Source organism: Piliocolobus tephrosceles, chromosome 12 (genome assembly GCF_002776525.5).
Source record: "Piliocolobus tephrosceles isolate RC106 chromosome 12, ASM277652v3, whole genome shotgun sequence".
NCBI lineage: Eukaryota > Metazoa > Chordata > Mammalia > Primates > Cercopithecidae > Piliocolobus > Piliocolobus tephrosceles.
The window spans coordinates 52,592,358-52,603,734 of NC_045445.1; the positions used below are offsets into that span (position 1 = coordinate 52,592,358).

At 40.8% G+C, this 11,377-nt stretch overlaps 1 protein-coding gene across 1 annotated transcript in view; it reads right to left on the reverse strand.

Annotated features, from left to right (window-relative positions):
• The window catches only part of CENPI (centromere protein I), a 73,188-nt gene that overhangs the window by 24,187 nt on the left and 37,624 nt on the right, over window positions 1-11,377 (reverse strand). Inside the window, exons 14-16 of the mRNA XM_026452133.1 lie at window positions 9,337-9,454; window positions 9,187-9,251; window positions 42-136 (exon numbers count right to left, since the gene is read on the reverse strand). Coding sequence (XP_026307918.1) covers window positions 42-136; window positions 9,187-9,251; window positions 9,337-9,454 — 278 coding nt within the window. The remainder of the gene's footprint in view (window positions 1-41; window positions 137-9,186; window positions 9,252-9,336; window positions 9,455-11,377) is intronic.

Below are 11,377 nucleotides of genomic sequence, written 5' to 3' on the forward strand. Positions count from 1 at the left end.
TACACAGATCGTCTCTTGTGGAAGACCGTTATATAACTCACAGAGGACTGTTTGTAACAGGTTTCATGTGAATGTCCATAGAAAGCCACAACAGCCAATTCTGCAATAGCTCTTTCAGACTCTGAAGAACACTACACTGAGGGGGACAAAACGAAAAAAGATTCATGAAATCATTCAGACATAACAGTGTTCAGAACTAACAGAGGCTTAGAGATGAAAAGGACCATGGAGATGACCACATCCAATTTCGAACCCAACAGCTGCTTCTACAACACGATTAGTCTCCAGAAGACAGACGAATGCCAAGTACAAGTTTATTTTGCTATTTTCTCTATAAGAAACATACCTCAACAGGACTGCCTAACTTATCAGCCTAGAACAGACTTTTCTCTAAATTACTTCCATTTATAACAACTATTACATCATCAAATAAAAACAGCATCTATATCATCCCCCCTCAGAGAACTTTTGAAGTTGCTACAGATATGAATTCCTCTCCCTTTTTACCTTGTGGTTTACAATTACAATTTGCCACCTTTTTGACGGTCATAAAAATTTATCTTATCTTCTATGACTTTGAAAACAAAAGCAATTCTAGTCTTTCTTTTCTCAGGCCTTGCCTCGATTTCCCAAGCCTCAATCACATACAAAAACATACAATGATGACATAAATTTGTCCGGGGCATTTATGATGATAAACATAATATCTATAAATTTGAAAGCAATCCATACCATCCCAAAATCTAATACAGCAAACCTTTCTTAAAAATTCTTACTAAATAATGGCCTACTAATCATTTGAGTGTTTCCAGTAACAGAGTGCTCACTGCTACCTCAGAGAACAGTTCAATTAATATTCTTTTTGGTAACTCACATTCAGGTTAGAAGTATGTTCTAGTTGAAAGCAACTCTGGAATCATCTAAGACAATAGTCTACTTCAGTGTCAACCAAGGAATTTTATCATTTGAAGATATTCAAAATTACAATGTTATATTATCATTTTAAAAATATTTTATTTTTAATTTTTGTGGGTACACAGTAGGTATATACAATGTTATATTTAGAAAACAAAAATCTTCACCAGGCAGGGTGGCTCACGCCTGTAATACCAGCACTTTGAGAGGCCGAGGCGGGCAGATTACCTGAGGTCAGGAGTTCGAGATCAGCCTGGCCAACATGGTGAAACCCTGTCTCTACTAAAAATACAAAAATTAGCCGGACGTGGTGGCACATGCTTGTAATCCCAGCTACTCAGAAGGTTGAGGCAGGAGAATTGCTTGAGCCTAGGAGGCAGAGTTTGCAGTGAGCTGAGACCATGGCACTGCATTACAGCTTGGCCGACACAGCGAGATACTGTCTCAAAAAAAAAAAGAAAACAAAAATCTTGGCCATGCACAGTGGCTCAGGCCTGTAATCCTAGCACTTTGGGAGGCTGAGGTGGGCAGATCCCTTGAGTCAAGGCGTTCGAGACCAGCCTGGGCAACATGGTGAAACCCTGTCTCTACTAAAAATATAAAAATTGGCCGGGCGCGGTGGCTCAAGCCTGTAATCCCAGCACTTTGGGAGGCCAAGACGGGCGGATCACGAGGTCAGGAGATCGAGACCATCCTGGCGAACACGGTGAAACCCTGTCTCTACTAAAAAAATACAAAAAACTAGCCGGACGAGGGGGCGGGCGCCTGTAGTCCCAGCTACTTGGGAGGCTGAAGCAGGAGAATGGCATAAACCCGGGAGGCGGAGCTTGCAGTGAGCTGAGATCAAGCCACTACACTCCAGGCCAGGTGACAGAGCAAGACTCCATCTCCCAAAAAAAAAAAAAAAAAATATATATATATATATAAATTAGCCAAGCATGGTGACACATGCCTGTAGTCCCAACTACTTAGGAGGCGGAGCCAGGAGGATCACTTGAGCTCAGGAAGCAGAGGTTGCAGTGAGCCAAGATTGTACCACTGGACACCAGCCTGAGCAACAGAATGAGATCCCACCTCAGGAAAAGAAAAAAAAAATCTTGGCCGGGCGTGGTGGCTCACACCTGTAATCCTAGCACTTCGTGAGGCTGAGGCAGGCAGATCACAAGGTCAGGAGATCAAGACTATCCTGGCTAACATGGAGAAACCCCGTCTCTAATAAAAATACAAAAATTAGGTGGGTGTGGTGGTATGTGCCTGTAATCCCAGCTACTCGGGAGACTGAGGCTACTCACTTGAACCAGTGAGTCAAAGGTTGCAGTGAGCCGAGATCACGCCACTGCACTCCATCCTGGTGACAGAGTGTGACTCCATCTCAAAAAAAAAAAAAAAAAAATTCTTTAATTCCCCACCTACCCTACCCCTGTCACCACATTAAAGAAAGGCATGAGGGGCCAGATGCAGTGGCCACACTTGTAATCCCAGAACTTTGGGAGGCCGAGGTGGGCGGATCACTTGGGGCCAGGAGTTCGAGACCAGCCTGGCCAACATGGTGAAATCCCATCTCTACTAAAAATATAAAAAGTAGCCGGGCGTGGTGGCAGGCACCTGTAATCCCAGCTACTTGGGAGGCTGAGGCAGGAGAATCACTTGAACCTGGGAGGCAGAGGTTGCAGTGAGTGGAGATCCTGCCATTGCACTCGAGCCTGGGCAACAAGGGCAAAACTCTACCTTAATAATAATAATAATAAAAAGGTGTGAGGTTTTTATGTTTATGACGATAAGGGGACACAGGTTTTGTCTTTTTTTTTTTTTTGAGACAGGATCTCACTCCATCGCCCAAACTGGAGTACAGTGGCATGATCTCAGCTCACTGCAACCTCTGCTCCCAGGCTCAAGCAATTCTCTGGCCTCACCCTCTTGAGTAGCTGGGATTATAGGTGCGCGCTTCTACCGCCCAGCTAATTTTTGTATTTTTAGTAGAGACGGGGTTTCACCACGTTGGCCAAGCTGGTCTCAAATTCCTGACCTCAAATGATCCACCCACCTCAGTCTCCCAAAGTACTGGGATTACAGGCATAAGCCACCGCCCTACAGCCAGTTTTCTCTTTTTAAAAACAAGGTTGAGCCGGGCGCGGTGGCTCATGCTTGTAATCCCAGCACTTCGGAAGGCCGAGGCGGACTGATCATGTCAGGAGATTGAGACCATCCTGGCTAACATGGTGAAACCCCGTCTCTACTAAAAATACCAAAAAAATTAGCCAGGCATGGTGGCACGTGCCTGTACTCCCAGCTACTTGGGAGGCTGAGGCAGGAGAATTGCTACAGCCAGGGAGGTGGAGGTTGCAATTAGCCGAGATCATGCCACTGCACTCCAGCCTGGCAACACAGCAAGACTCCATCTAAAAAAAAACACACACACACATACACACAAACGAACAAACAAACAAGGTTGAGAAACATAGCTCTACCCTACATGTGAACCTTTTCTACATAAATATCCTGAATAGACAGCCATTAAACCTCTGCCTGACCTACTCCACTGTCAAGAAATATATCACCTCTGAAAGTCCTTTATTCCATCATGAGTCTGCTCTAACTGTTACGAGATACTGCCCTATATCTACCTCTGTTTCTTGAAGCCACAGAGATCTCCTTTCATGTGACAATCCTTCATATATTGGAAGGGAACCAGAAAATCTTAGCCTTTTTTCCTCCAGGCAAAATATCCCTAGTTCATTTACTATCTCAAGTTGGAAATCTTCAAGTCATCGTGCGTCCTTTACACTTTATCTTCAGTCACCATATTCTATCAATTTTTTTTTCCTTCAAAATGTCCTACTTGTTCATTTCCTTCCCAATCCCACTGTAACTGTGAAGACCAGGCCTTCACACCTTTGAGGTCACTTTATCCTCCTAGCTAGTCTACCTTATTCTAGTATCATCTCCCAAACCCCAATTCTTTCCCCATGGCTGCTAGACTCTTGTTATTTAAGCACTTCAGTCACTGCATCCTCCTTCTTTCCAAGAACTTGCAGTGTACATCTCATTAGCTAAGGAACAGCACCTTACTTTTCATCCAGTAACCTCACTTCTATAAATGTATGCCAAGGGAAGAGTTTAAGAAAAAAACCTATATTATGAAGATGCTCGAGACTGTTATCTATTCCAACAAAAGAAACAAATTAGAAATAATAATAGAGGCCAGGTATAGTGGCTCACACCTGTAATCCCAACACTTTGGGAGGCTGAGATGAAAGGATCATTTGAAGCCAGAAGTTCGAGACCAGCCTGCGCAACATAGTGAGACGGTGTTTCTACAAAAACTTTAAAAATTAGCCAGGTTTGGTGGCACATGCCTGTAGTCTCAGCTACTTGGGAGGCTGAGGTGGGAGAATCCCTTGAGCCCAGGAGTTCAAGGTTACAGTGAGCTATGACCATACCACTGCCCTCCAGCCTGGGCAACAGAACAAGATCCTGTCTCTAAAAAGAGAGAAATAATAATAAATTACTAAATAAATTATGGTACTAAGGACTATAGTGCCACTATTAACAACATTATGACGACTATGTGGAAACATGAAAATTATTATGCAAGGTTAATTATGTATTCCGATTTTTTAATTTATGTCCACTGTTTGCAACTCTATGGAAAATGATAAATCAATAAGGACAGGTATTGAAAAATTAACACTCTAAACAAATATAACAACATTAGTGTGGATTTGTGGGGCCTTTCCCATGCAAAATTCTTCGGTGAAAATAAGTTATTTGCTGATAGGCATAACTGACTAGACCCAAACAAAACACACTGAAAATGTGAAAATATTTTAATAGGCTTTAAAAATACCATTCATTTATTAGACTAAACTGGGTAATAAAGTTATACAATAACAAGGCAATAACTAGTTACTACAGGCCTCAGAAACTAATGTTTAGCTAATTCTACCATATTTCACATTCCTGTTACTCTTAGTCACCTCCCAATATGTAAGCCCCTTTAGTCACTTATTCTTCCTTGTCTCTATGCTTCTTGTCCTCTTTCATTGAACCCATCCTTTCCAAATCTCTCAACTGCAGTATCCAGAACCTCTGTTCTGTGGTAACCTAAACATACTCCTTCATATTCTACAAAATATGCTTTCTCTGTCTTCTTACCTTAATCATATCCTAGCTCTCCTTCACCACCAAACCAGGACACTGTTTCCTCCGAATACATTTCCATATCTATCCCACCTTAACAACTAGAAGTAAGCAGTGCCCTATACTAAGCTTCCCACTGCTAATGTGGAACAGAATATAAGCCCCTTCTTTGAGAAGGTAAATATAAAATCAGAAATAAATCCTACTTTAAGAAGGAAATCAGATTTAATTTAAAAGATAATATACAGGCCGGGCATGGTAGCTCACGCCTATAATCCCCGCACTCTGGGAGGCCAAGGCAGGTGGATCACCTGAGGTCAGGAGTTCGTGACCAGCCTGGCCAACATGGTGAAACCCCATCTCTACTAAAAAATACAAAACAGGCCGGGTGTGGTGGCTCAAGCCTGTAATCCCAGCGCTTTGGGAGGCTGAGACGGGTGGATCACGAGGTCAGGAGATCGAGACCATCCTGGCTAACCCGGTGAAACCCCGTTTCTACTAAAAAATACAAAAAACTAGCCAGGCGAGGTGGCGGGCGCCTGTAGTCCCAGCTACTCGGGAGGCTGAGGCAGGAGAATGGCATAAACCCAGGAGGCGGAGCTTGCAGTGAGCTGAGATCCGGCCACTGCACTCCAGCCTGGGCGGCAGAGCAAGACTCCGTCTCAAAAAAAAAAAAAAATACAAAACATTACCTGGGTGTGGTGGAGGGCACCTACAATCCCAGCTACTGGGGAGGCTGAGGCAAGAGAATAGCTTGAACCTGCTAGGCGGAGGTTGCAGTAAGCCAAGATTGCGCCACTGCACTCCAGCCTGGGCATCAGAGTGAGACTCCATCTAAGAAATGGATCCATTTGATTTTTGTATATTATGGTTTTTTTTTCCATTGCCTTAAGATTGTTTACAAATAATTTGTGAGCTACAGAAAGAATCTTATTCGTCAAACTACTACTAAAAGCTGAATTTGTTAGGCTAAATATTTGATTGCATTTTGCTACAGTCAGTTTTTCTCATGAGTCTGCTATCCCTTGCTTTTCTGAACACAATACAAAAGGTTATCTTCAACCCTATTTCCAAACCATTATTCCTCCTTCCTTGTGTAAAAAACCCTTTCTCCTTTGTTCATACTATCCAGCTACACTACCCTCTATTTTTTTATCTTCTCATATCTCTGCTGTCTATCACTTGGAATCTTATCCAGATTCATTGAGGACCTTAGAACTCTGCATTGTGTCCTGCCATCAATACCTCAGTTACACCAGTGACCATGCAAATGATCCCCCTAACATTTCAGCTTCACAGTTCCTTGACTTTGAATCAAATAACCTTCACCTTCACTCCACCCTAGTTACCCACTCCCACAGCCACACAGTAGATGCTGTCATAACCTGAACCGAACCACACCAAAATCTATTATTTTTTTCTTTGTTATAACTTCCTATTCCAGTTTTCTCACAGACTCAACTCCAACTATAGCTACTCTTGTTTCTCAACATCAGAGATATTCAACCCCTTAATTCCTATTTTTTTTTTCTTTTTGAGACGGAGTCTTGTTCTGTTGCCCAGACTGGAGTGCAGTGGTGCACTCTCGGCTCACTGCAACCTCCACCTCCTGGGTTCAAGCGATTCTCCTGCCTCAGCCTCCTGAGTAGTTGGGATTACAGACATGCACCACCACGCCTGGCTAATTTTTGTATTTTTAGTAGAGGTGGGGTTTCACCACGTTGGCCAGGCTGGTCTCAAACTCCTGACCTCAAGTGATCCGCCCACCTCAGCCTCCCAAAGTGCTGGGATTACAGGCACAAGCCACCGCACCCAGCCAATTCCTTAATTTTTAACCTCCTTTTTCAGGTTTATCGGCCTTCTCCTGGCCTTACTTTCCTATCTAGACTAGACCACACAGCTGATCACAACTCTCTTGTACTCCATCCAACCAGCAAAACCCAAACTGATTCATCTCATAATTTGCTTTCTCTTCTCCAATATCTAAGTGGAAGAAAACACACAACTGCAAAGATTGGCGCCATTTCAAATTTATGATCACCAACTTCTGCTGGGCCCTTAATGACGCTCAATAATCCTTTTACTTGTCTTTAACCAGCTCTTTTTTCTCCCTGGCTGTCCTAAGCAGCTAACGCCCTCCTGGAGTGTCCTACTTAATTCTATTCTGTAAATCATGCTTCTTATTTTGAGAAATTTAACATTCTTAGGCACAAAGTACTTTAATTGTCTTGCCCTTTCTTCTAACTTTACAAATATATCTATATATACACCTATCCATGCATCCTCTCCCCAGTCTTAGAGGATAAATGGTGCCTCCCAATTCCTAACCACCCATTCAAGTAAATCTCACTACCTAGTTTTAACCCAATACCTTCATATTTCTTCTGGAACCTTGTACCATCAATTATCCCCAATCTTTTCTCCATTTTCAACCTCTCCCTCTTCTCCACTGGCTCCTTTGACTCCATCTATAAACACACTCACGTTTCTCTCATTTTAGAGGCAAAACAAACAAACGAACAAACAAACAAACAACTTCCCCTGGTTCACAGTCCCCTTATAGCTCTTTCTACAACTTTTTTTTGGTCAAACATTTTGAAACATATTCTATACTCATTGTCTTGACTTGACTTTTCACTCACTCCTCAACCCACACAATCTGACTTCTACCTCCTCTGAATACATTTCCATATCCCACCTTAACAACTAGAAGTTGTTCCACTGGAACTACTCACAAAGGAAGCCAAAACCTCTGTATTGTCAATTCTAAAAGAAACTTTTTTTGTCTATATCCTTCTGAACCTTCCTGGTATACTTAGCAACATCATTCCTTCATTCTTTTTTGATATCCTATATTCCCTTTGTTTCCTTGGAACTATTATTCTCCTGGTTATTTTTATGCCTCTGGCAATTTCTTAAGATTCCTTCAGACTGTCCTCCTTCTTGGCCTGAGAATTAAATACTGTGCATTCCCCTGAGTTCTGCTTTTAGCCTGTTGTCTGTTCCCTCCCTTCCTTCCTTCCTCTCCCCACTCCTCTCACTCTCAAATATACGTGTATGAAAGTGTATATGCATATTGGGTTGAACCACAGCAAACTGCCAATCATTAACCACCTCTGACATACAAGAAGTGGCAATTTCCTATGGTCCAGCCTAATGTTTAAACAGTTCTTTAGCGTGGAAGAATAAGAGAAGAAACAAAGAATAACCCATTTAGAAGATTGAGAGAGAATTGCAAAAAAAAAAAAAAAAAAAATTTCAAACTGAAGTCTCTGAAAATTTATTAGCTGGGAGAATTGGTGTGGATATCATGTGAATGATGATATTGGTCAGGATGTACAAGTTACAATTAACATAAATAGACCTCAGATCCAAGTTAATGTGATACGTAATTAATCAAGTGCCATTCAATTATGACAAACACTAACCAGGACAACATGTTTCCTGTCAATGTGGCCAACAGTAAGTGATTTAAGGTTAAAAAAAAAAAAAAAAAAAAAAGGTTATAAAAGAAACATTACTTAATTGCCCCTCTTTTAGAATAGGAATAACCATTCTATAAGAAAGTGGCTCTCAAACTCATTCAGGTAGAAATTCTGGAAGCCATACTGGTCTCCTTGGAGACCACCCCAAAATAGTAACATATTATATATAAGGTTGGAACAATTTTATTAGCAGAAAACAACGATTACTATAAATATAAAATATGAATGTCAAGGGGAGTTTTGTTTGCTTTGGTCACTACTATATTCCCAGTGTCAAGAAGGGTATATAGTAGGTGCTCAAAAAATATTTGTGAAATGAATAAATGTATCTACAAAAATATAAACCACAACAATCAAACTAAGTATTTCTCAGTTCATTTGTTTTTATTAATATGTGTCTGCCACTTGTTCGTTCACTATGTCATTTGCTACAAGTGGAAACAGGTCAGGAAAACTGTACGCAACACAGCCTTAAAAAAGGAACATTCTATGCATTAACTTTGAGTTGAGTGATGCAGCACCTCAAAGCCCAGGTCCAAGAAAATCCTGTTATAAAACCATTGCTGTAATGTCAGTTTGGAATTGTGTACCACTAGCAATAGAATAATACATCCTATTGAATCTAAGCAAGGCAAGTTTTTGTTACCTTGAAATAAATGGTTGATGTAAAGAAGAGCTGTGCTAGATGGTCAAAAAGAAGTGGTTTCACCTCTAGGAATAAAAAAAAAAGATTATTCAAAATCCTTTCAATCTTAGTACATTGAATTAAATGACTCCAAATTTTCATGATACATACCAGAGAAGCTACTAAAAGGAATCCAGCTCACAAGCTGAAGGAACTGTGACCGACAACAAAGGCCATCCCAGAGAGGAAGGCTCTTATACAGGAATGCTTCACAGGAATAAAACCCTTCCTGTAACACAAGTGAATAGTAAATCCTTATATGGAACTCTTCAGTCACAAAATTACGCTCTAAACAACCAGTTTATTTTGTGCTATAGTTGCTTCACTCTTAGACTAATTTTTTTGTCATGAATATAATAAAAGCCTTAGGTTAGGTGCCAGACTTCCTCAGAAAAAGGATGAGATGATTAGTATTTGCATACATTACCATCTTTATCAATATAGTTCTCAAATACCATAAAACTTCATCAATTAGAAAGAAGGTTAAAAGTTATAGAATATTTTTTTAAAAATAAAATGTACTATCTTGGGATACATGCAGTAATTTGAACAGTCAATAAAATGTATACAATATTATGTAGAAGGGCTAGAATTTCATTAGAGGCCACAGACCAAATCTCAACTCTGGGCAGCTCCATCTTTAGAGGCTCAAATGTCTAGGTTACTTATATTTCCACCAGAGTGAGGATCTGGGACTTCCCTTTTTCCCTTTGTCACCTAAGCTTTTTACAGTGACATGCACCAGGACTCTATCCTCAGACCTTCTTTTCATGACATGAATTCTCTGTACAATCTCATCCATATCATAGCTAAAGCCACTTTTAACATGAGGGTTCCTAAATCTGTATCTCTAGCCCAAATCTCATTCCTGAGCTCTAGACTCATCTTTTTACTGCGTACTGGATATGACCGCTTTGATGTCCCATTAGGACTCTCTTAAGTGAAACATCTTTCCTTCCAAGCCTGCTCCTCCTATATTTCTTTTCTCAGTGAATGCCATCCATCTTCCCAAGTAGAAAACGTAAACATCAAACTAAATTGCTATCCTCACTACCATCATCTGCACCCAGCTTCCAATTAAATGGTTTCACACCAAATCCCTAAAACTTGGGTTGGGTGTGATGGCTCACACCTGTAATCTCAGCACTTTGGGAAGCCAAGGCAGAAGAAACGCTTAAGCCCAGGAGTTTGAGACCAGCCTGGGCAACGTGGTAAATCCCCGTTTTTATAAAAAAAAAAAAAAAAAAAAATACAACAAACAAACAAAATATAGCCAGGAGTGGTACTGCACACCTGTAGTCCTAACTACTAACTAGACTGAGCGGGGAGGATCAATTGAGCCCAGGAGGTCAAGGCTGCAGTAAGCCATGATTGTGCCAGTACACTCCAGCCTGGGCAACAGAACAAGACCTTGTCTCAAAAAAAAAAAAAAAAAAAAAAAAAACAAAGAATTATTCCACAAACATTTATCAATCAAGCTGAACATCTATACATGAAGAAAAGTTAGACATGGTTTCTGCCTGCTGGGAGCTCATAATGAGTGGAAAAAATGGATGCTAAAAGTGTCACGATAGAGGTAAGCACAGGGAGCCATGGGAGCACATAGAACGAGGAGCTAACCCACACTGGGTAATAAGTGAAGGTTTCTTGATGGTGCTGATACCTAAGCTGCAGCTTAAAATACAACTCAGGGTTACCCAGACCAAATAGTCCATTGGCTGGAACATATTTGGTGCTCAAAAAATGTTTGTTGATTATAAGGATATAAGTAGTGACCCTATGAAATTTACGTTACTGGCTAATTCAATTAACTGAATACATTTAATTACATCTTCAGTTTGTTCTCTTAAATTACAGGCTTTCCCCTTTTATTTGCATAATACAACATATTCTTTCTTTAAATCTAACAGTGCAAAGATAAAAGTCCAACTCAGCTTTATCTATAATGAGCTTCAAACTGAACAAATATTATTTACAAAAGATGTCAGGTATTAAAAAAAAAAGGTTTTTTGTTGTTGTTTTTGAGACAGGATCTCACTCTGTAATCCAGGCTGCAGTGCAGTGGCACAATTACGGCTCACTGCAGCCTTGACCTCTTGAGCTCAAGTGATCCTCCTACCTGACCCTCCTGAGTAGCTGGGACTACAAATGC